This window comes from Sus scrofa, chromosome 8, assembly GCF_000003025.6.
Source record: "Sus scrofa isolate TJ Tabasco breed Duroc chromosome 8, Sscrofa11.1, whole genome shotgun sequence".
NCBI classification, from domain to species: Eukaryota; Metazoa; Chordata; class Mammalia; order Artiodactyla; family Suidae; genus Sus; species Sus scrofa.
The window spans coordinates 104,819,701-104,845,036 of NC_010450.4; the positions used below are offsets into that span (position 1 = coordinate 104,819,701).

The 25,336-nt window shown below is 36.2% G+C and overlaps 2 protein-coding genes across 3 annotated transcripts in view; one reads left to right on the forward strand and one right to left on the reverse strand.

Moving 5' to 3' along the window:
• Positions 1–24,469, reverse strand: part of SYNPO2 (synaptopodin 2) — a 166,590-nt gene extending 142,121 nt beyond the window's left edge. For both annotated transcript variants that reach the window (XM_021100699.1, XM_021100698.1), the window contains exon 1: positions 24,177–24,469. In XM_021100699.1, the coding sequence (XP_020956358.1) occupies positions 24,177–24,281 (105 nt within the window). In that variant the 5' untranslated portion in view covers positions 24,282–24,469. The remainder of the gene's footprint in view (positions 1–24,176) is intronic.
• SEC24D (SEC24 homolog D, COPII coat complex component) overlaps positions 1–25,336 on the forward strand; it is a 444,678-nt gene that overhangs the window by 258,978 nt on the left and 160,364 nt on the right. The gene's annotated exons all lie outside the window — the stretch shown is intronic.

The window sequence follows — 25,336 nt, forward strand, 5'->3', positions numbered from 1 at the left end:
GCAAAGGGCATTTCTATTTGATACTTCTATAGAAATTTTAAAATATATATTTAATTTAGTAATAGTCTTAATTTTAAGCTATGCAGCATGGTTGGTACAATTATATTTTTAATATGTAATCTGACGGACTTGGGAATCTACAATAGTCTTTGTGTTACCTTGGAGGCATTTGAACAAGAATTAAGTCATCCGTGATTTACCCAATAATCACCTAACATAACAATACATGTCATGTCTTTTAGCAAATACAAAATCTAGATATATTGAGTTTAAAAGGCAAATGAAAATCTTACTCCCACGTTTGAATTGTCTTCTTTTAAAAACAGGGAATAGCTTATTTTATCTACAAAGTAGATTTAGGAAAATACAATTCATAAAATTTCCTTTTAAAAATTACTCTCTTGTTCCACACAGTCTAATTAGGATCTGTTTCATTATAATTTTATCTGAACTCTATATGCTGTAGTGCAGCTCTATAAATGAGTCATAGGATAACTATTCCCAGTTTGTAGCCAGTTCTCCAAAGAAGCAAAGGAAAAAAGAAACAATTGCCTTTTAAGGAAATCAAACCTGTTTCTAGAGATAAACGTCTGTCCATTTCTATTTGAACATATTCTCAGCAACCTAAAAAGAGAATACTATAAATACAGGTCTATTGGATGAGCTGCGGGGCCAAATACATCTGTAGGTTTGTTTAATGTTTCTCCTATGTTATAATCTGTTATATATAAACATATTACGTAAACATGTGCACCTGGGCATATGTGAAATGGTAAAAATAAAAGGACGTGTCTTTCTCTGCAAACATTAAAACATCTGGTCACAGTTTGGAATTATATTTTGGCTGCTTTGTTAAGGAAGTTTGTTTTTAAAAGTAAAAAAGGGGAGGAGACTTGCAGTTTCTAGGAAGTTTATAAAATGTGGAATTTGTAGAATTTGTATAGAAAGCTGAATGGGAAAGATTACAAAAAGTAGGGCAATCAACTATACAGTATAGGGAATTGTGTGTGATTGGGTCACTTTGCTGTACAACAGAAATTGAAGGAACACTGTATATCAACTATACTTTAAAAAATAAAATAAAATAATTAAAAAGTAGGGCAATGTAGCAGGCTCCACTTGCCTAATTCTATAATTTGATGGGAAAACTCTCACTTCAATTTGGACTTCTCTCTAACTCTTCTCATTCTCTGAATGGAAAAGTGAGATGACACAAAATTTTAATATATGGAGCCTTGATATTTGGCTATTTCCCCAAATATTTTGCAATTGTTTTATTATCCTTACATTATACCAAAATATGCCTATGATTAATCTTTTTGTCAGTGTCTTAGAATGAACTAGAAAAATGACTCCTGTCATAATGAAATTCTTCTATTTATTTATTTTTTATGTTGGGCCACGCCTATGGCATGTTCCCTAAGCCAGGAATTGAACCTGCGCCATAGCAGCAACAACGCCCAGATCCTTAACTGGTAGGCCACTAGGGAACTCCTTGAAATTCTTCTTTTAAATTAAAGCACAAATGATTGATGTTTATCTAGTAAAACAATTCCATTGTTACAGACTGAAATTTTTTTGTGTTGCTACCTGAAAGTCATATGTAATAAAGGACACACATATGGGTTAAGGATCCAGCATTGCTGTGAACTGTGGTGAAGGTCGCAGACGTGGCTCAGATCTGGCATTTCTGTGGCTCTGGCTTTGGCTGGCAGCAACAGCTGTGATTAGACCCCTAGCCTGGGAACCTCCATATGCCACAGGTGTGGCCCTGAAAAAAAAAGACAAAGTAAAAAAAATTAATTTAAATAAATAAAAGCTCATAATCTGGGGTTCCAATATTTTAGAAGGCATTATTTTTTAGAAAAAATAATGATCTTATTTGTTTTTCTGTTCTTTTAGGGTTTTGTTTTGTTTTCAGTACTTTTGAAGGACTTCTTTTATATCTAATAGTTTTCATTATTTAAAGAATATTTCCAATTTTCAAAGTAAAATATATAAAAACTAACATATTTAGCACTAAGTTCAATAGATTTAATCCTTCCCAACTACTTTGCTATGTGTAACTACTTTGTTTCTCTCCCTTTCTCTTACAGCAGTCTAAAAAACACTTTCCCGGACCATCTTTTCCCTCAGATAGATGCCATCTTCACTCTTCTTGTTTTCTCACCAGCCACAACCTATTTGCTACCTTTCTTTCACTGCCAAACTTTAAATACAATTATCCATACTTCTCCATTTGTTCTCCTCTAATTCCCGTTCACTTCCCAGTCACTGCTATGTGGCTTCCATCTGTACCATTCTATCAAGAAACAATCACCCCAAACCTCCTATGTATCAATGTATGGTCTTATCATCCTTTTCCTTGAACTCTGAAATATATATCCAAAACTTTCAAAAGAGATTGTTATAGCACCAGAACTGAACAATTTCTCACAAGAAGTTTCTCATACCAGTCTCTCCAGCAGCTTGTCATTCGTTAATCATGCCATGCTCGTGTATGCTCTATGTCCATGTTGAATGTGTTCCCTAAGCCTAGAAAGTCTTTGTCCAGTTCAGGGTCCAGTTTGAATAGTGATTCCTCTATATTTCTATTATGCAGAATTAATTTATTCATGCTTTTAATTTCATAATAATTATATATTCCTCTCTTTAAAACCCTGTCACCTTATATAATTGCTATAAATCTGCTTCCCTCCTGGAAGTTTAACTTTCTTAGGAACAAAGCAGTCTTAATCAGCTCAGAATCTAGCATATTTGTGGTATAATAAAAAATATATTTGGTCTTTGTCCATAGTACCTGGCACACAACTCCTAAGCCCTTGGAATTTCCTGAGTAATAGGAGTATTTTTTGTTACTTATAAGGGAACCATTTTTAGCACACCTGAGTTTATCTAATGAGGTGACTTAGAGTGAGATTCCTGGATAACCCATGGGGCCGGGTTCAGAATGACCAAGTGATTAGAGGGCTAGATGTTTCACCCCCATCCACTGACTTCTGGGAAGGGGAAGAGGGTGCTGCAGATTAAACTCTATAAAAACCCTTGAACAAGATTTGATGAGCTTCCAGGTTGGTGAACACATCACTTGCCAGGAGGGTTCCATAGGGACAGAAGCTGCTGCACGCAGGACTGTCTTGACCTTGCCCTATGTACTGCTTCATTTGGCTAGTCATATGAATACTTTATAATATTTTTATAATAAACTGGTAAATGTAATTAAGTTGCTCTGAGTCCTGTGAGCTACTCTAGCAAGTTAATTGAACCTAAAAGAGGATCTTGGAAACCTCCAATTTATAACCCATCAGTCAGAAGCACAGGAAACAATCTGGACTTACAGTTGGCCTCTGAAGAGGGGGCAGTCTTATGGGACTGAACCCCTTAGCCTGTGGGATCTGACACTATCTATAGGTAAATAGGATCAGAATTGAGTTAAATTTGCAGGATACTCAATCAGTGTCTGCTGAGATTTGGAAAAATGCTTGGTGGTATTGGAAAAGTATATATTGTAATAGTACTTTTCATAAAGCAAGTGGTACATATGCTTGCTGAATTAAAATGGGTATCAGAAGCTAATGCTAAAAGTTAAAAGAGGAGTTCCCATAGTGGCGCAGTGGTTAACGAATCCAACTAGGAACCATGAGGTTGCGGGTTCGATCCCTGGCCTTGCTCAGTGGGTTAAGGATCTGGCATTGCCGTGAGCTGTGGTGTAGGTCACAGACGCAGCTCTGATCCTGCACTGCTATGGCTCTGGCATAGGCTGGCAGCTACAGCTCCAATTAGACCCCTAGCCTGGGAACCTCCATATGTCGTGGGAGCGGCCCAAGAAATGGCAAAAGACAAAAAATTTAAAAAAAGTTAAAAGAATTTCATAAATCTTGGAAGTGTGGTTGATTTTATCCTGAAATAACTGCCTTAATGGTTATGGACCCAATTTGGAAAATTACATGAAAAAAATGTTATAGTGAAATTGAAGCTATAAACATAAATAATAACCATGTGTTTGACTAAACACTTCCTTATTAATGCTGTCTGAGATTATTTTATAACTGCTGAATCTCAGTGTTAATAGTTAGCCTGGCCAACTAAAATTCGAAAGTCTTATTCTTCTGAACTACTGGCTAGCTGGTATCACCCCATCATCTTATAAAGCTGACTTTTAATTTTTTATTATTTTCTTATTTATTTTTATTAATCTTTATTTTATGTTGGGGTATAGTCAATTTACAATGTGTTAGTTTTAGGTGTAAAGCAAAGTGATTCAGTTACACATGTCTAAATATCTGTTCTTTCTCAGATTCTTTTCCCTATAGGTTATTACAAAATATTGAGTAGAGTTCCCTGTGCTATACAATAAGACCTTGTTGATTATCTATTTTAGATATAGTAGTGTGTATATGTTAACCCCAAGCCGCTATAAAATTGATTTTTTAAGTCAAATACTGGTTGACATTTACTGGTACAGCTAGGGCTCCAAGGCAGATGTGTTACATTAGAAGGATAAGTTACAGGGAAAGAATGATTGGCACTTCTAGAAGTCTTTATTTGAACAGCTGTCATAGGAAGAAGGAGTAGACTTGTTATTTCACTGGAGACAGAGTTTGGGTCAGTGAATTGAAGTTACAAGTCAGAAGAGTTCACCTAAATATAAAGAAAATTTTTCTTTGAGTAATGGTGGCCAACAGTGAATTCTTTAGATTTTATCGAGTTTCAAGACAAAAAGTATTTTTTAAAAGGCTCGTTGTTTATCAATTAGTGATATTATGAAAAGAAGTCATCCATCTAGGGGCAAGTTGTATCAAATAAGATGTCTCTTTCAATCCTGAGGTTTTATGATCTCATTAATATTTTCCATAGTTTTCAGTTGTTGCCATTTTGCAGTCAATTTAATTCTGCACCTAGACTAATCCTGTCAATTGACATAACCTGTTAATTCATGTCTGTACCCCAAGGGAAATGTCTCTTTATAAATTAAGTCTATGTTCTCATTGTATATAGATCTATTATAAAGAGAAAAAAAGGTTTCTGGATGGAAATGGGACTTGAAAACAAAATGATTTTTATACATGTCTCATCTCAATTCCTATATTTAATGACCTAAAGCGCTTCTAAATGTTAGTTAACTCTTAGTTCCTACCATGATTGGTGACAAAGCAAGATCTTCATTATGATCGCCCAGACAAATAGTTTTCCTTTGATACAGAAATTTCATGGAAACTGTGGATAAAGAGTGTAGAGTTTTTAATGTTATCATAGGAACATGCCAAGATAATTCCGTGCATGCACAAAGAAAATAAAACAATAAAAGAAAGAACAAAGGACCAGGCCTCAGAGAACATACTGATATTTTTACTTCAGCTACTTGAAAAGTGACTAAATTCAACAGAAAAACAAATAATGAAGGGGAGAAAACAAAGATTAAATTAATCTCAGACATACATCTGGAGTTTATAAGAGAGAAACAGAAAAGGACTATGTGAGTGATTCATAATAATAAATAACCAAGAAATTTCATGCAGGTATAAAGCAGGCAGTTTCCAAGTTATTCATGATAATAGAACCAAAGACAGCAAAAAATGATTTAAAATCCATATAATTCAAAGATAGATTTGTCTCAAAATTCCCTCCTCATACCCTTTACATTTTTCTTAAATCAAAATATTTTATCTTTCCTTTATCCATATTACAGTAAAGATGGTACTCAGTAGTAAAGAGACTAAATAAAGGACAGACAATGCATAGGAAAATCCAGAGCAGATCTCCTGGGTATTTATTGAGGGTCTCATACGTGCAAGAAACCATCAAATAAAAGAAATATAAAATATCTCCCTGCCTATAAGGGATTTAGTATTTTCATTGGAAAAAGCACACACCTGTGAAAAAGCAAATAAATTAACAGTTTATGGTTAAGCACCAAATGCTTGGGCATTGACAGTACATGGCACTGAGAGTTTTAGAAAAGTACTCGTTTTGTTTGGGGAGAGATTCGTGAAAACCACTGGACTGAACTTAACTCTGAAGAATTATTAGGGGGAAAAATGGCTGTATAAAATAAAAAAGAAATATTTGTTGCTTTGTTCCTTTAAATTAGCTTAGAATGACCTATTGGATTAGGTTCCCCATCTCCTCCCACACACACAGCCACCCACAGGCTAAGCATTTTTTTTTTTTTTTTTTTTTTTTTTTTTTTTGACTGTGCCTGTGGCATGTGGAAGTTCCCTGGCCAGGGATTGAGCTCACACCACAGCAGCGACCAGAGCCACTGCAGTGATGCCAAATCCTTAACCTACTGTGTCACCAGGGAACTCCAAACTAAGCTTTTAAACAATGTTGCTTTTCTATGAAATGCTTAGAAGCAGTCAAAATCTTCTAAAGCCCTAGCCCCAAAAGCATTCTTTTTTTTTTTTTTTTTTTGGAGTATAGCAGATTCCCTTTTCTATCCTATCAATTAGCGGAAACTGGCAATACTTAAAAACACCATATTTCCCATAAATACACACATTCACAAAATTAAACAAGTCATTTCTAAGCATTTGTGCTCATGAAGATTAAGTGATTTTGAATGCTACGAAAATGGAAATCCCCAGTGCCAAACTCCTCTTTTAGATATGAGCAGAGGCATGTTCTGCAAGGTCAAGAGCAAATTAAAGGATAAAAGGAAAAATAAAGTTCCAGCACAGAAAAGGACAAGCCAAACTGAGTGATGGCATCTGCATTCTCCACTGCTTCCTGTGCTACAGACCATCCTATCATAAGGCGGTAGGAGTTCAAAGGAAGCATTTGGATCTACAAAGTTAGGGTTTCTCTCTGCAACTTTTAGAGCAAAAACGATGAGAAACAGCAACATATGTTGCTACAAAGACAGAATCTAAGATGAAAAGCAGCAACACTGGAATCAGAGAACTTTCAGCACTTTTGCTAGATTAATCATTTGGGGGTCATTACAGAGCACAGACTCTGGAAACAAAAAACCAAAAAAACAAGGCGGGGTGGGGAAGAACAGGGAATCACGTTCAGGTTATCTGTCTTAAACAAATAGGAAAGACCTGGAGCACACTGTGGGTGATCAGTAAGTGCCTTTGTGCAACTGTGAATCATCTCATTTGTAATTATTTTATTTTACAGATAGTTTTAGTAGGTGGATATCAACTTCTAGAAAGAGTCAGAGATACACCCAGGCTGTGCTCTCTGGAAATCACACAGATATAAGTATAATCACAGTGCCCCAGGAACACTAATAATTGGAAGCTTGTTAGCTCCTCCTCCACGCTCAGGGACAAGCTCACTCACATCCTTCTGCGGCAGCCTTCCTGAGGATGGGTGTGCTCACAATCCATCCACGTCTGCCCCTGTCAACCACTCTTTCCCTATGTCTCCATGACTGCCTCTCTGTTAAGAGCATTGAGGTTTCTGTGTACAAAGCTGGAGAGCTGTAAGACCTTCAAGAGGTAAAACTGCAATGTCTCCAGTCCTTGCCATTCCCTCCTACGTATGAGAAGGAAGGGCCAGAGCCCACTTCTCCACAGCAGTGTCATACATTACCACCTGGATGCTGGCACAGCAAATGCCCTGAGTTTCACAAAAAACAATTCCTGCTGCTGTCAACCTACTCTCCCTCTGTTGGAGTGAAAGGTTGTCCCCAGACAAGGCTGAGGAAAAGACTTCTCCCTTTCTCCCAGGCTTTCCCCCTCCCACACACCCAAATGTGTCACCTACTTTATGTTATGATCCCCATGGACTCATTTTTAGCTTGAGCTTACACAGGACCAACTCCACTGCCGCCATAAAATCAAAGGAAGGGCCGTTACATGGAATAGATGGTCACATGTATGTTAAGTTTCCATTCTCTGGATGTTTAAACACAAAGAGCTTTGTCTTTAATATTCTGCTTCTCTCAGGGAAAATTTACAATCACAAATACTTTTTGTTGATGCCTAAAGGCTGTTTAAGAATGAATACACAGGAGTTATGCACTTGTATCTCAGCAAGGAGTGATTCCTCCTGGGGCCATGTGCCAGGCCAGGCTGCCGGGCCTGCCTACAGGCCCCTCTGCATCACTGAGAACTGAACAGTAAACCAGAGGTGGCCATTCTTCCACACTTCATATTATGTATGTATGATCCCTTTTATTATGTATGATTAAAAATAATTTATCTTTTTCTAAGAACCATACAAGTTAGGAGCGTTTAACTATATTATAACATTATATAAACTGTATTAGAAAATAAATACAGGTTTTGCATTGCTTTTATAAATTAAACCCCCCTCCAAAAACTAAATAAGAATTCTAAGACTTAAATGTCAATGATGGGGAGTTCCCGTCGTGGTGCAGTGGTTAACGAATTCGACTAGGAACCATGAGGTTGCGGGTTGGATCCCTGCCCTTGCTCAGTGGGTTAACGATCCGGCGTTGCCGTGAGCTGGGGTGTAGGTTGCAGACGCGGCTCCGATCCCGAATTGCTGTGGCTCTGGCGTAGGCCGGTGGCTACAGCTCCGATTAGACCCCTAGCCTGGGAACCTCCATATGCTGCGGGAGCGGCCCAAGAAATAGCAAAAAAAAAAAAAAAAAAAAAGACTAAATAAATAATTAAATAAAAGTTTCATTTAAAAAAAATTTTTTTTTCAATGATGTATTTCCTAAAAGGAATGCTTTCTCTTGAAACTGACCCTATAACTTTAGGAAAATAATACTACAATAATATTTATAACAATACTTTTGTATATGTTCTTTATCATGCATACAACCTACTTTCACATATATTTCAAAAGAGAGATAGCAAGTTTAATTACTTCAAGATAGGTTTTAAAAAATCTGACTTATCCAACTCTACTATCTTGATAATTCCATGGAAAGCTGCAAGGCCTATGATTCCCTATGCATTATACCCTATGATTTATTTTAAGACATTGACCATCTTTAGGCAAAATTTTTGTCCTGAAACAATCTTGAAATTTAATAAAATTAAATATATGAGAAGATTTTTCCTCTCAAAAATTATTCTTTCAGGACATTTTAAAAAGTTACAAATCACTATCAATACATTTAAATGTTTAGGAATGAAAGTATATTACCTAAATGATGTGACCTTGAGATTTCCTTATTTTATCAGCCCAAAAGAATTATACTTACTAGTATAATGAGTAACATGTACATAAGAAAATTTATCTTTATGTATAATAGTTGTCCTCAAATTAACTCAGATAACCTTCATTTTCACCAAAAAAATATAGCATACTCTCAGTAATTCTACTTTTAGGCATTAATTCCATAGGAATGATCACATAAGTGCACAAACATATTTTATATATACAAAAGTATTCATCTCAGTACTATTTGTAATGGTGAAGAATTATAATTAACTTACATGTTCAATAAGGAGTAGGTTATATAAATTACAGTCAATCCATACTCCCTAATACTATGCAGTCACTAAAAAGATTCAAAAAAGGATTCATTGACACAGAAAGATGTTCATATTGTATGTTTAATAAGAAAGCATATTTAGTACCATTCCTTTTACGTGGAATTGAATGTAAGCATAACTGTAAGTTGGTGTTTGTGCAAGAGAGAGGGGACTGAGAAGTTGTTCACCAAGATGTTAATAGTGTGTTATTTCTGGATGATACGATTTTTACTTTATTTTTATCCTTTTCTGTAATATTTGGGTTTTTTTTTTACAATGACAATGTGTCACTTTTTTTATAATCCAAAAATAAAAGACATTTTCAGTTATAGTTATTTTAATTTTTTTAAGCCAACTCTAACGGAAAAATAAAAATCATTTAAAAATATAGACTGCAATGCATTTGTGGGGTAGAATCATGATTTGATTCCAAATACCACACTTTGAGATGTGGAGCTAAACTAATCAAGTCCAAGTTTACCAAGGACTGTCTCTTTTTTCTTTTTGATACATTTTACCCAAATGAGAGGGGTTTAAAGAATAGATGAAGAATAGCAAACACATTTCCTCTTCTCCATCAAATTAGGATATGTCATAGATGGGAACAGCCAAGTCAGAATGAGTGGTTTTACTCTATGAGATAATCTCTATCCACTGTCTCTCTGGGTGTTTCTTGAAGGGCAAGGAAAACAAAACTTAAAGGCTGCGAATCATATCGGATGGAGTTTAAGTAAAGAAGTTAGATACATCAATTGTATTTAAATCCATGAATCCTTAATAATATTTTTAAAACATGTCGATTATATTTGTATATGCTAGGGAACTATTAGAAAAATAATAGGGAAAGAGAAAGAATAAAGCAGTTACCAAAAAAAAAAAAAAAAAAGAATCATTAGAAAATGCTGAATTTCAGTAGATTCACTGCAGTAGAATTTTCAGCATCAAAAAAAGTAAAATCTGGCAAAATTGATCCCATTTTGAGAGTTGTTTTTTTTTAACTCATTTCTTTCTTTATAACATATAAATCCAGCAAGTGATTTGGAGAAATTAGAATAAAAGTTTCATAAAAATGCGGTCTAATGAATCGCCCTTTCCAGAAAATACTGCTTTATTTTTCCAACTTAACAGAGAAAATACGACCATTCATGGGTGTTTTCTTTCATCTATCATCTTCTTGATTTAACATAGACTCTAGCTAAAAGGAAACTCAAAATTATGTATTCTAAATCTTTCCTTTTACAAATAGAGAAATTGAGAGCCAGATACTTTTAATAATATAGTTAAGGGCACAGAGTAAAATCAAGTTAGACCCATGCCTAGAATTTAGGTCTCCTAATTCCCAGTTCAATCAGTGGCCTTTTCGCTGAACTTCTTGAATTGGCATCTGCTTACTACATAATATCAAATAAAAATAGGTACACACACATATAATGCATATATATCACTCCTCTGATTACCCTTTAAACAGTTTGCTCATTTAAAAAAGCATCAGATAAAGCTTTAGCAAAATTGGACTTTTCAGTATTTGCCATTCTCACGTTAAGAAGAAAACATGTACATTCACTCATTCGTTCATTTGTTCGACAACCTTTCAATAAGTATATAGCTCACTTAAGTACCTAGTTACACATATATTTATGTCATTCACCTTGAAGGGCACTATTTAGGCGATGCCAAGAGCTAGGCTCCTTCTTTCAAAAAGCAAGGTGACAACATAAGTGTGGCAAAATGCAAAATTTTAAGCTAGAAATGCCAATGAAAAACAAGCTCTTTTTCATAACATTAGTTCTATCAAAACAATAATATTTAAGTACAAAATAGGAAGGCATACTGTGGTCTGAAGTCACCCTTTGCCGCCTTAGCTCCAGGATACTAGGGCCTGAGTAAGAGCTCTGGTTTGATACTAATGTGAGTACTTCTTAAGGAAAGATGCTCACGTTTCATGGTGTGCTGCCCCTTGAAATCCCCATCCCCTTCTCCCTGCCCTTCACTGTCTTCTTCAATCTTGCAGTAGAATCATCCTCTGGTGCCCAAATGCCTTTGACACAGATTCTAAACCTCAACTCATTTATCCTTATCACTCAAAGCATTTATCTTTAATGCTTCTGAGAAAACAATGAGTACTTGTTTTTGACTGAAGGTAATTTTATCCTTTATTAAATGAAAAAGGAGAATCTTTGTTAATCAATCAGGTAAAAAATAATAGTCTTGCTTGCATACATACTATGTTCCTTGGAGAAATAAACATTCCTTTGTGGAAAAGCTCATGGGCAAAATCATAGAGATCTGGGAGAAGAATAAACATGTCATGTACAGGAGAAAATTATAACAGCCTCCCAGGAAGAAGGAAGCTGCTCAGACCAGAGGCAGTGATAAGAGGTAAAGGGCATTAAGAACCTTGAAAAGGAGTTTCTATGAGTGAAGGGCTGGATTGTAGAAATACACTTCTGGAAAATGACTCTCCATACTGGTTCATCTCAGCTCTGAATTGAAAAATTCAGCATGTTATTACCTTTACATGAAAATCAATTAAGATAGACATGCAAAACTCTCTATTGAGCATGCACTCTCTCTCTCATACACACACACTATCGTTCTCTTTTCTTCTGCAGATAAGGTGTCTCAATTTGCTCAGGAAGCTACAGGGGAAAAGAGGCATAAAAAGAACTAGATAATGAAAGAATGAGAAGTTAGAGAATGGGGACAGTGAAGACAGAGAAGAAGGAATTTTTCTTTGTAAATAAGAATAAGAAGCAGAGGGTAAGAATAGTTGAAGGTAATAAAGAACAGAATAGAATAAATATCATAATGGGATCCTTAATTGAATTTGTGTCTACTCTCAGCCCGATGCCTGCAGCTGCAGGAAACCTTTGGTAACTCACTCAACATGAAGCTATATGGTCACTTTGGCATGGAGGAAGCAGATAGCAATAAGCTTCCTCTCCCAGACTGCACTCTGCCTCTGGATGAAATTGCTCTGATCAACATTTCCCCATCTGGCAGGCAGGCGGCCAAAAGATTGGAGACCTGAAAATGGATCACTGCGTTTCGACTCCCTGAAGCAGCCAATACATGTAATCTAATATTTCCACAATTCAATCTAATATCAGTCATGCTGAGCACTGCCCAACGGAAAATGTTATTTTTTCATGAAAGAAATAAAAATAAAGGTGACTGCTTTGGAGACTCTGACTGCCGCAGCCTAAGACTTTCACAAATTGTTTTTCATTTCAGCTCGATCTTGACTGATGAAAATGACTGCCCACTGTTTGAAAAGCTAAAAACACCAAGAATTTAACTATTACCATTTACTTAGAAAAAGCAGCCTTATATAGTAATAATTTCTAATTTAGAAGAAGAGTGCACTCAAGAGTGCGGGGGTGGAGGTGGGGGAGGGACTGAAATGCTCATTAGCCTTTCCCAAAGGCCCTGGCACAGAGTTTTCCTGACTATTGGAGATTAGTGTTCTATATTTACTTACCAGAGGACCATTTATTTTTCTTTTATATTTTCAAAGCACTTGAAATGATTCCTTTTCTTTGTGATGATTTCCATATGCTGTTTCCAATGAAAGGGCTATGGCTTACCCAGTGAGCATAAGGCCACATTCTGAAATCATTACATGCCATCTCACAGGGAGAGGCCCTGAGAATTACAGAAGCTTCCCCTCCTATGATACAGAGATCTGGATCTCAGAAGGCATTTCATGGAAGATAGCAGATAACCTTCAATGTAATAAAGGTTGGTTAAATAAAATTAGAATAACCACAAAAGCAGTAATTTTTAAAACTCCTTGAATGTTTCCTCTGTGTTAAGGAATTTGCATGTGCAATTTCAAACCCTGAAAACAATCTTTAGAGATATATGCTAACACTGTCCCCATTTTATAAATGAGAAAACTGAGGCACAGAGGCTAACATGATTGAAAGAATCAGTTGACTTGCTCTAAACAGAGCTCAGCATAATTACAGGCAACTAATTCTTCATAGCTTGAGGCATTTTCCTTTTAAAATTCTGTACTATTTTTAAGAGGGACAGTCATTTTATTTGGCCTTGTAAAGTATACAACTTAAGAATTTACAGCCTAAAACTGATTAAACTGCATAACAAAGACATCCTGATTAGTAATTGACACTGAATATTTTGTGAAATGTTGAATTTATCGAAAAATGAAAAATTAAATCAGCTATAATGGAAAAAAATAAAAACCATAAAAAAATAAATTAAAAAAAAGGAAAAAAAAAAAAGAAAGAAGAATTGCCCTGGGTAAAGGAATCATCACAAATAATTTATTTGGCTTCTGTGCTCTTAACTTTCATTTACTATCTGGAGTACAAGGTGTTGGATTACTGCTTTTCTTAATTTCTGAAGAAAATAAGTTTGTGTAGAAGACACTTACTTTCCACCTCCAATTAGAATAATAATAATAATGACAGATTCCTTTACTGCGTGATTACTATGTGTCAAGTATTATATTAACCTTTTAAAAGTATAACAAAATATACTATTAACTGATTCCTTGGATCTCAGATTCCACACCTATAAAACTGGTGATATTTTTTATCTATAAAAACAACGTCATTACATAGTATTCCATTTTACAGATGAGGAAACTGAGGCTCAGAGAAATGTGTTTACAGCTACACAGTGAGTGCTAGCCAGCATTAAAATGCTTTTATTGAAATGCTTTTTTTCCCCAATGGGTAAGTTTCTAAACAATATCTAAATAAGATCATCTTTTTTTTTTTTTTTGTCTTTTGTCTTTTCAGGGCCTCACCTACCGCATATGGAGGTTCCCAGGCTAGGGGTCCAATCGGAGCTACAGCTGCCAGCCTATGCCACAGCCACAGCAACGCCAGATCCAAGCTGCGTCTGTGACCTACACTGCAGCTCACTGCAACACCAGATCCTTAACCCACTGAGTGAGGCCAAGGATTGAACCCACAACCTCATGGGTCCTAGTCAGATTTGTTTCCACTGCACCACGACGGAAACTCCAGATTTCTCTTTTCTGAAGGAGAAATGAATTGACACACTAGAAAATATACTAAAATTCTTCTTTGCTTTAGGCTTAACATCAAAATTAAAATAAACAGGATCTATGTATCAAATTCTCTTTGATACTCCTTAAATTCTTCTTCTCTCACTGGGAGAATCAATTTCAGAGGAAGAGGAAAGGATGATATAATTTTTAACCAAACATATATGTAAGAGGTAGTGGTAATTATTCATTTAAAGTAAGTATTCTAAAGACTGGTCAGTAGGTTGCTACGTTACAAAAAGCTGAAATGAATGAAGAAGAAACAGGAAGATGACAGCTCAGAGTTGTTCTCTAGGACCAGCATGTTAATCATTTAATGATAAGAAAATAACCACATGGTCAGGGTTCCCAGTATACTGAGAGAGTTTTTCATCTTTATCACTGTGGAAAACTGGACTTATAGCAATTTCTCAAGGAAATATGTGCCAGCTACACCGGCGTCTTTATGGTTCCTTGAATGTGCCAAGCACGCTTCTGTCCCGGGGCTCTTGTTCTTGTAGTGCCCTGTGCCAGGAAGGCTTCTCCACATATCTGCCAAGCCAGCTGGAACTCCCATGGACATTTCTTTTCAACCAAAAAATGAGAAGGAAATAAGCACTAATTAATGTTTCATCTAATTTATGGACTGACACCAGTAACCTAGTCCAGCCTGGTCTAGACAGTTGAGAACTTTATATAGTACTTGGAGTGACCCCACTGAACAGGGGCTTCCCAGTGGCAGGGGATGGGCGGGGAGGCGGGGAGCCTCCTCACATGTTATTCCCTTTCAGCACGTTGCAGGATTATATATTATGTTTTACAGGCTTGATTAAATAGATTTCCATGTTATCTAGTTTTAACCCCCACAAAATGACACAAGTTTTAAAACATTCCTGAAATGAAACTATTGATTAAAGATAACACTTGCCTTTCAGGTACAAGAGAAAAAGAGCTCACCCTCTTCTATATTCCTTCTGAAACTCTTCATCAACCATGTAGCTAGATTAAACACTATCATTGTTTAATCATATGTGACAAGTAGGTAAAATACTCATAATTACCAAGACCACTATTTGGAATATGGATTTACATCTACTGTTGTTAGAGAAGGACTTTGCCTTTTTGTGATTTATGATATTAGCTAGTGTTAGTGTGAAGTAGTTTGATCTAAGAAGATTTAATAATCAAACCTCTAGTACATGAAAAACTTCCACATTTGTTTTTTTAACAATGGTTGAGGCCAGGCAATACTCAATTTAAAACATTACAGAATTTAATGATAATGTTTAGAAAGGTCCACATGGATGCACTGTCTAAACATTTTTTTTTTTTTTTTTTTTTTTTTTTTTGCGTTTTAGGGCCACACAAGCAGAATATGGAAGTTCCCAGGCCAGGGGTTGAATCGGGTCTGCAGGTGGCAGCCTACTCCATAGCCGCAGCAACATGGGATCCGACTCACGTCTGCAACCTTCACCACAGCTGACAGCAATACCGGGTCCTTAACCCACTGAGCAAGGCCAGAGATTGAACCCACATCCTCATGGATAGGATTCATTACTACTGTGCCACAATGGGGACTTCCCATGGATGCATTTTAAAATGGTTAAAGTAATATAATATGACTGTAAACCAAGATGTATTTTTTAACAGCAAATATTTGAAGATGTAAAAAAAAAAAAGGAACCAGGAAATTGTAAGAAATAATATTACAACAAATTACATGTTGGAGGATTTTTATTCTAAAGTTAGATAAAAGAATATACGTTTCTGGTATGTCCCAGCCTATGGTATTTTCTAGATTCTATTTCTATACTGAAATAAAGACTCCTTTGGTGAGCTAACAAGAAAAAATAATAGAGATAAGTTCTCAAAGTAAATGAATCCTTTAATCCAAAAAAGTCAATGTTTTACGGTAAAAATATAAATAAAACCACTGATGAAGTAGTTGATTTAACAGGGATTAACAACAACAACAAAAAGATTCTAGGATAAGGTTATAAAACGCCTCACATAAAATTCACTCAGTGCATTATCTGTAGGTGAGTTCGTAAAGTGAAAAAAATTGAAGATAGTGCAAAAGTGCTGCAAGATGTCATCAATATGGTTAATTTTATAAAAATGCACATTCGATATATACTGGAATCTATAAAACATGTTGCAGTGATAGAGGGAGTGTAGGGGGTTGTTCAGAAAATATGCTTTGGCATCCAACTGGCCCTGTCCTGGACTTGCCTTAACGTGCTGTATGACCTTAACTAAGAAGAAAAAAAAAAATGATAGTTAAGACTGTTGTGAACAAAATAATTCATAAAGCTCTTAACTGTGCAGAAGATTTCTGTTTAATGTTATGGTTATTTTATGACTATGATGGAGAGACTTTGAAGTATTTTAAGCAGTAGTATAACAGGTGATTTAGGAAAATCTCTCTGGCAGCTCTCTGTAGCATGAACCCAAGGAATGTGAAACCTGAAGCAGGGAGACAGTTAAAAGGCTGAGGTGGTTATCTAAGAGACAACTAGTGAGGGCCTGAGTTGAAGGAGCAAGAAATGAGTGAGCTATTGAGGAGGTAAAGTCAGTACCCAGTTTCCACCTCAATGCGTTGGCTTTATACCCCTTTAATATATCTTATACTACATGGTAAAATTCACAAACATGTTTCTACTGCTAGAAAAATTTAGCTTCCAAAAAAGTAGCATGTCACATTTTTAAGAAGACATGAGAAATCTGATAAGAAAAAAAAATTAATCTATCCTTCATAAGACAGACTAGTGAAAATTTCTAGTCTGTTTCTATTTCATTTCCTAAGTTATTCTAGAAATAAAAGTTTCAAATACAATGATTTGATGCTAATTTAAATCAGTGAAAATATATTTAATGTCAGAATAGAAAAAATAGGTTTGGTTTCCAGGACCACAAAAATCTTTCCACCATAGTCTGTTTAGGTCCTTCTTTCCCTCTTAACTAGTTGTTCAAACTATACTAAACCCAAAAGTGCTGGGTATAGAACCTTAGAAGACAAACAATGAAGCCAAAGTGGGTGAACCTTATTTCTGGCCCTACCTATCTGTGTGACCCAAGGGAGTCACGTCACCACTTTCCACTGTATTGGAAATCTTAAATAAAGGTAACCTCACAGGGTTCTCTTATTTAAAGGGTGATTACAGAAGTGCCTGGCACCACATAAATATGAATACGAGTTTCTTAAAATTGTCTCCAGAAGGTACTGTTAAAGGCAATAAGATGTTTTTAGGAAAATGATGCTTAGATCACTATTATAGATTTCTTCTGGAAAAAAATAATCTGTGTCCTAAAATGGTGAAATTCAAGCCAGGTAAGTTTTAATAAAGGAAGGAGTATCGCCTAGGGTAGGATCAGATAGAACATAAACCCATAGTTCTGTTCAGGAAAACTCATCCACTGAGGTTTTTTTTTTTTGTTTTGTTTTGTTTTTTTTTTTATCAGTGCAATGCCCATACCACTTCCAAATAAAAATGAAAAAGCTAGTCTTGGGTGAGTAGGATTGTAAAAACCAAAAACCAATGGATAGGAAAACTATTTGTTGAATAATCAAGTGACACTCTTTCATGTATAATGTTTCAAATAGTAAATCCACCACATTTTTTAGTACTTTATCTGAAACACACCAGATTTATATGCTAGTTAAGAAAAACTACACCCAGACCATCATGATACCAAACTATCTACTATCGCTAATGATCCACCACATGTCAATGGATCTCACAAAGACTTTCAAGATACAGTTTATTGAGAATCTGGCCATCTCTGTTTCTTAAAAATAAGTAAAGAATGGTAAATATTTCAGACAAATAAAGTGCCTAAAGTAATTCAATACTATAAATATGTTTTCACTGAGGTGGTCAAACAATGAAATATCCCCCAGAGAATAAATGCTATTTTTGTTTTTCAGATGAGCTTTTAACTTCACGAAGTTGCTTTACTCTTTCATATTGTTTAATGAAGCTGATGCAGGAATTTTCCATTTACAAAAACCTCATGGCATTTGGTTTTATCACAAATCTGTTAGAACAGACACAGTAATCATTGTGGAGTCCATATATCTTTCAGGTTTATTTACAAGTAAACCAGTTCCCTTTCCAATCTTGTCTCTCATGGAACATTAGCTTAGAGCTGTGTTTCCTGTAATCTTTGTCCTCTGGTCCATTATAAGAAGAAATCATTACAAACGTTTTTAAGGATCAAGTCTTAGAGTGGTGACATTCTACTTGATACAATTCTGTATTGAGATCATTGCAAATCATTACTAAAGGACAGCCTGTTCTCTTGTCCAGGCTGACGCAGAGACTGCATGATGTCCTGATATAGGGAAATAATTATATTTGACTTTAATCTGTTTTGTATAATTTTTTTGCAAATTTTTTTCAGAATTAGTTTCTTCATCTATAAACTGAGAGTAATAAAACTTTGTCTACCCCACCAGTATCAAATGAGATAATATATGGTAATACACTTAGACGAGTGTAAGATATACACACATGAAGTATTTTTAGATAAATATATAAATTTATATTCTTGAACATATTAACTAATGGAGGTAAATTATTTTTGGAAGCTAATCTTTTAAAACAATTACCATGAAAAATATGCAAATATTATCCAGTTAGGTATAATGTATATGTCACAATGATATTACATACTGGCAATATGCTTTCATTAAAAAAAAAATCACCTTAATTTAATAGCCAATAAAAGTTCAGAGTACTTAATTACTTCTAACCTGAGAGTTCTACCCTCTAATAGTAATGTTCCAGAAATACCTCTTTAGACTAATCAAAAGTAGGCATCTGCCTAGTAGCAAAAAGCGTCTTAGGTTATTAAAGTACCGATTCGCATTCAACAAAAGAAGAAGAAAACGAAAAAGCAGTAGTTTGTGTCTCTTATTAAGCCCAAAGCCAGATTTTCATTCATCCTCGCTAGAAATGATAGCTTCAACATGATCATCAATGGAAGTCTTATGAATTGGTGATAAATATTCAAGCTAACATATATATAACAAGTACAGATGATTGATACTATGAACCTGTGTGATGGAACTGATGTTTTTAAGGAGTGTCATTCGGTTTAAATGTGAAACTTTTATTTTTTTCCAGTGACCATTTTCAACTACTGTAAAGCCAAATCCCTCCCTTAATATTTTGGTTAGATCCCATGCATTTCTGGTGGCTTTTAGTTATTAAAACAGTCTAGTCCGATTACAGCTTTGATCTATCGTCTGACTGTAAGCTCCCTCCCTGAGTGCCATGGCTGGCTTGTGGCTCCAGGGCTTGGCATGGGGAGGAGAATACTGTCTGTTCCTTACTTGCCTCCCACCTGCTCCTCCCAGGTTGAAGGCTGGGAGGGAGATGGGAGAAGAAGGAGGAAGGTAGATCTATGTATTTATAACTGAAAGAGGTAGCATTCCTCTCTTGGTTGGTTGTTGTGCTTCTCTGGTTACTGCTGAGTGGCCATCACTGTCCTCTCTGTAGGTGGTGTCCAAATGCTGGACACTTGTGTGGTTTCTTCTGGGAGCTTTGGAGGGCTTCACCCTTCATGGTTCCCTAACACAGGAAATAGGGTTCCTGCCCAATACTTCTCTATTCCTTCCAAGCCCCCAGTAGTTTCTCAAGATGCCAGCTTGCTCTGGCCAGTCCCTGGCTAAAACCTTGGCCTTTCCAGGTTGGCCCAGCAAGATGGTTGAAGCACTGCCAATGACTTTCTGGGATAGTCATTCATCCACAGGAAATGCAAGGATCCCTGCCTTACCACATGGACAAGTTTCTATTCATTCTCATTGTTTCTCTTTTTCCTTCTCTCCTCCTGCATCTTCCTCCAGTTTTATTCTGCCACCTGCCTCTCCCTATCCCCTAACCCACGGTTCATACAGGCACTAGGCAGGCCAGCAACTGCATGGACAAGGAAGACACCCTACCAGGGATGCACCTGGAACATTTCCTGGCCATGACAAGGGCCTGATAAATGTGAGTTACATATGGACTATGTCTAGATAATGGCAAAGTTCATACATAGTCATGGTCATTATTTTATCTCTTGTCTTTCAACAAACAGTGATGTCTTAAAATATGCAATTCCAAAATTTTAAAAAAAAGTTTTTTTTTCTTTGTCTCTTTTTAGGGCTGCATTCACAGCATAAGGAGGTTCCCAGGCTAGGGGTCTAATCGGAGCTGTAGCTGCCAGCCTACGCCAGGGCCACAGCAATGCAGGATCCTTAACCCACTGAGTGAAGCCAGGGATCGAACCTGTGTCCTCATGGATGCCAGTCAGGTTTGTTAACTGCTGAGCCATGACGGTAACTCCCAAAATAAGAATTTTATATAACATTTGCTCACTAGCTTTAGCTAGCATACATGGACTTCTATAGGCATAGCTGTTTTTAGAATTTCCAGAAAATGCTAAAAAAATCATTTAAAAATGAAGTGATCAGTCATGGTTACTAAGAAAGATGTTTCTAGCTTTCCATACGAAGTAGGGAGCATTTATCCTGAAATATGCATATTTGAACACACAATCTTGCCTATTTTTCCCTTTAGAAATAACTAAGTTTCTTGATTTATTCTATTTGAAACATTTTAGAAATCTCATTGATGGCCCCAAGGATAAGAATATTATTTGAATGTGCTTTGCCTAAATACATTTTTATACAAACTTATAAAAAAGAGAGGACATACAATAATAGATGAGAATCAGTAAATCCACCTCTGCCTCATAAAGGGATGATTGTAATGTGTCATCTCAATTTTAATAGTTATTTGAAACTTTGAATTAAAATTTATTTTAATAAGTACCACAGTGATCTATACTTTTGAAGAAAGCTTACTTTTCTAAATATTAAAACATGGAAAGGATAAACAGTCTAAACACTTTTCATTATTTTCAAAATGCGAGTTATATTTGAATTGTTCATAAGATCAGTTTGTAAAACAAAAATTTCTCCCCATTTCTTTACGTGGAGATTTTCCAAAGTAATTTTCCAAGAGTATGTCCAGAAACATAGCCATTTAAGTACATGTTCCAAAAAAAGAGTTTTGTAAAGTAAAAGTGCTAACCTACTTTTTATAAGAACATCTGCACACACACAATGGGGTTTTGTGCTGTAATTCTGTCTGGATAATTTCGTTTCTGTGGATGATCTCTTGGAAATATACCTTGCAGAGTACTATTTTATGACTCTATTAGAAATGTTTGCTTCCCATCACATGTATTTAGAACATAAGTTAAAAGGTATATAAACATTTAAAAACCAGGGTGATGTTATTGACTATATGGGCCTTTTAAAAATTCAATTTATCTTGAAAACAAAACAATTTTATGGCCTTGAGCTTCAATGTCAATGAAAATTATTATTATTAATATTTCTGTTAGTGATATTTAAAATTTGGGGCTCTCCTACAGTTCAGCCAGCTAAATACTGAAAACATTAACATCTTTCAAAAACTACTAAACATGTCACTAGAAGGATATTTATTGGGAATTAGAAAGCTATTAAATTTCTGATCATTCTTAATAATATTAGACTAGTTTTTCTTTTGCTATTTAAGCTTTCTAGATTGTCATTCAATATGGAATTACTGAAAATCTAAACACTGGATATTTACAAGCCAAAAAAAATGTATTATTATCCATAGAACTGCTTTGTAGCATACCCATTTTAAGGGACATGATTCAAGCACTGTCTGAAATTCTTTTTTTTTTTAATATTTTCAATTCCCAAATTATTCCTTTTCATTTTCTTCAAAACTATGAGCATTTTACTTGCCGGCAGCCATCCCCTATCCAGCTTTTCTGTCTTTTTCCTTCACATCCTCCTACTTGGAGGTAACCTGGCTCTAATGGGTTTTCACCAGTCTTTAGAAGAGGAGAGTCTATGCCAAGCAACATACATTTACCGTGAACTCAATGAGAGACCTTTACTGGAACTGAGTTGACAATGTTATAAATGAAAAACAGCAATCTCAGTAAGGCCATGGCCTTGACAACACAGAAAGTGACAAACACTTTTCCAAGGGTTTTCTAGAACAAATAATGCTAGCATAAGAACATAATAAGTGTTAATTAAGGGGGGGAAGACCAAGAAAAGTGGACGTTGCCATTGTCGTTTAGAAATTTTATCTTCTTTAGAAGACTCTAATCATTTTTTAACGCAGAAAAAACTATAGATAATCATCTCTCTCTTTCATACACACACACACACACACACACACACACACACACACACACACGCATCAGATGAGTCAGGGAGGGTGATTGGTCTCAGGCCTGGCTGCAAGTTAGATCAGAGCTGGAATTAGAACCCAAATCTCAGTAACAGGAGTCAGCCAACTGCTATTCTAGACCCAGGACAAATCCACTTCAGTCTCCTGAATTCTACATACACTGAATTAGGCATTAATATTTTGTCTGATGTTGCCTGCCACTGACTCCTAAAGAAATGCAGTGAAAAACCAGCTTTCTGTACCCTTTAATCACTCTGCCAGTTCCAAGCCGAAGACCTGAGGCAAGGTACTTAACTTCTCTGGGTTCTTTGCTCATCTAAAATTAGCAGATTGAACTGGTGATCGCTGAGAAATTTTCTAGTTCTAAAAATTTCTGCTTTTCATCTCCTGTTTTATGCTTCATGCTTGATGTTTGAAATTTTCACTAGGTGGCAGGATTCCACCATCACATTATGAAAGGGTTTTCTGGGTGCAGAAAATTTCAAAGAAACTCCTGTCTTCACAGTGAACAGTAAAAAAAAGGAATAAGCCAAAAGAAAAGAATAACTACAAAGGTTAGGAGTCCATATATTTCATAAAGATCTAGATCCATTTTTAAGGTAAGTATAAAATAGGAAATTAATCAAACGTTCTTTCATATAGTACTTCAATTTAGTATTAAAAGAAAGTAAAAGCCTTCTTATTTTCATGCATTTTAAGACTTGTTTTAACTGAATCACAATTAGACAATGTCAGATCCCCACAAGCAAACTGGTAAATATGTTAAGCTAAGAAACACACAAGCTAATGGAAGTAAAAATATCTAAAATAGTTAAAATCATTATTAGATGCATCTCAAGGTTACTTCTAAGTTACAGTGTATTCCCAGTGCCTTTGAATTTTATTTTGAGCATATTAGCCAGAAGAATACGCATGATGGAAGAAAGTACTTGAATTTTTCTATCTACTAGCCAAATCCTTAAAAGAGTATTCTTTCAAGTAGATTTTATGACCTCTCCATCATGTTTTTTAAATTATTGCTCCAAATGAGCCTTCCCATGAATGTTGTATAATGAATGTCACTACCAATACTTTATAAGAGTCCCCAAATAGCCAAGCTAATTGGTTATGCTGAGCTGGGCATTTCTCCTCTGCCCGGCCAAGTAAAGTGACATGAAACAATAACTCAACTGTATATTCTAATATTGCCTAGAAGAAACTTTTCCAAGTATCTTGCTGGTTGCTATAGAAGCTGATTAACTAGGCTTTTCTTCATCTGACAATTACAGCACCCTTCTTACCCCCTATTAACGACTGGTTTATTACATACATCCTATGTTACTCTCCAAAGGTTGGTTTGTTTCTTTTGTTCGTTTGGGAAAAAAAAGAAAAGAAAAACCAAACCCACATCCTAGAAGAATTCAATCAGCATCAAAATCAAACTTAAATATAGACTGCTGAATCAGAGCCAGAAAAACCCAACAGGTTGCTTTCATTCCTTCCTTCCCAGCCCGGTGATCCTACCTTAGCAACTTGTAAGGGCTGCTGCTGCTCTTTGCCACCTTGCAATCTGAACCCCCAGGGCGCCCCGCCGGTCATGGAAATGCAGATAAAATCCCCCGTGCCCATTTTCTTCTTTTAGTTGGGTAGCATGAAGAGCTTGAAAGGACAGACGAAGTCTGCGTGCGGTTGAGGCTGTGCACTCAGCTCCGGGGTCCCGCCCAGGACCAGTACTGGGGCGCACAGAGACTGGGCTGCAGCCGCCGCCGCTGGCCGGGTCGCAGCTGCTGCGAGTTTGCGCCGCTAATGGGATCACTGACAAGGCGGTGGAGGCGCTAGAGGCATTGAGGACGCAACCCACTCTTGCGTCACGCTCCTTTGCTCAGCCCACCTTCAGGGAACCGAAAGAGCCTCACACGTAAGAAAAGGTCCCCATTTTGAGCAAGATGCGGGGCTGGGTGGGGGAACCAAAAGTTCTCTAGTTCTTCCTGATTAAATCCCAGCCCTTAAAAGAAAGAATAATGGGAAAACTTCCATTTAATATTTCTATAAATAGTAGAGGACGCATGAAGGTTTTAAGCTGCAGGCCACGAGTGACATCCTAAAATATGAGTTCTGAGAACTCAACTACGAGAGGATTAGATTCTCTCAAATAAATGTTTTGAGAATTACCACACTGATGATTGAAACAGACAAGGGGAGTTAAAATGGATTAAATTATTCATTTTCTTAGCTTTTACTGTTTGCAACCTGCAGAACTAATCCCATAAGAAGAGAAAATAAAAGAAAGCAAAACATTTATTTAAAAGAAAAAAAAAACCCTTTTACTCTGAAATGTACTTTTCTGAACTGGTGTGTTTATAGTTCAGAAGAAAGAAGAGACAAACAAAAAGAGGGAGGAAGGATTTACTCCTGGAAACTGCGTTCTTATAACTATATCTAATTGCACGATTTGGAATATTTTGTTTTATTTTTTATTTATTATTATTATTATTATTTGTCTTTTTGCTATTTCTTGGGCCGCTCCCGCGGCATACGGAGGTTCCCAGGCTAGGGGTCGAATCGGAGCTGTAGCCACCGGCCTACGCCAGAGCCACAGCAACGCGGGATCCGAGCCGCGTCTGCAACCTACACCACAGCTCACGGCAACGCCGGATGGTTAACCCACTGAGCAAGGGCAGGGA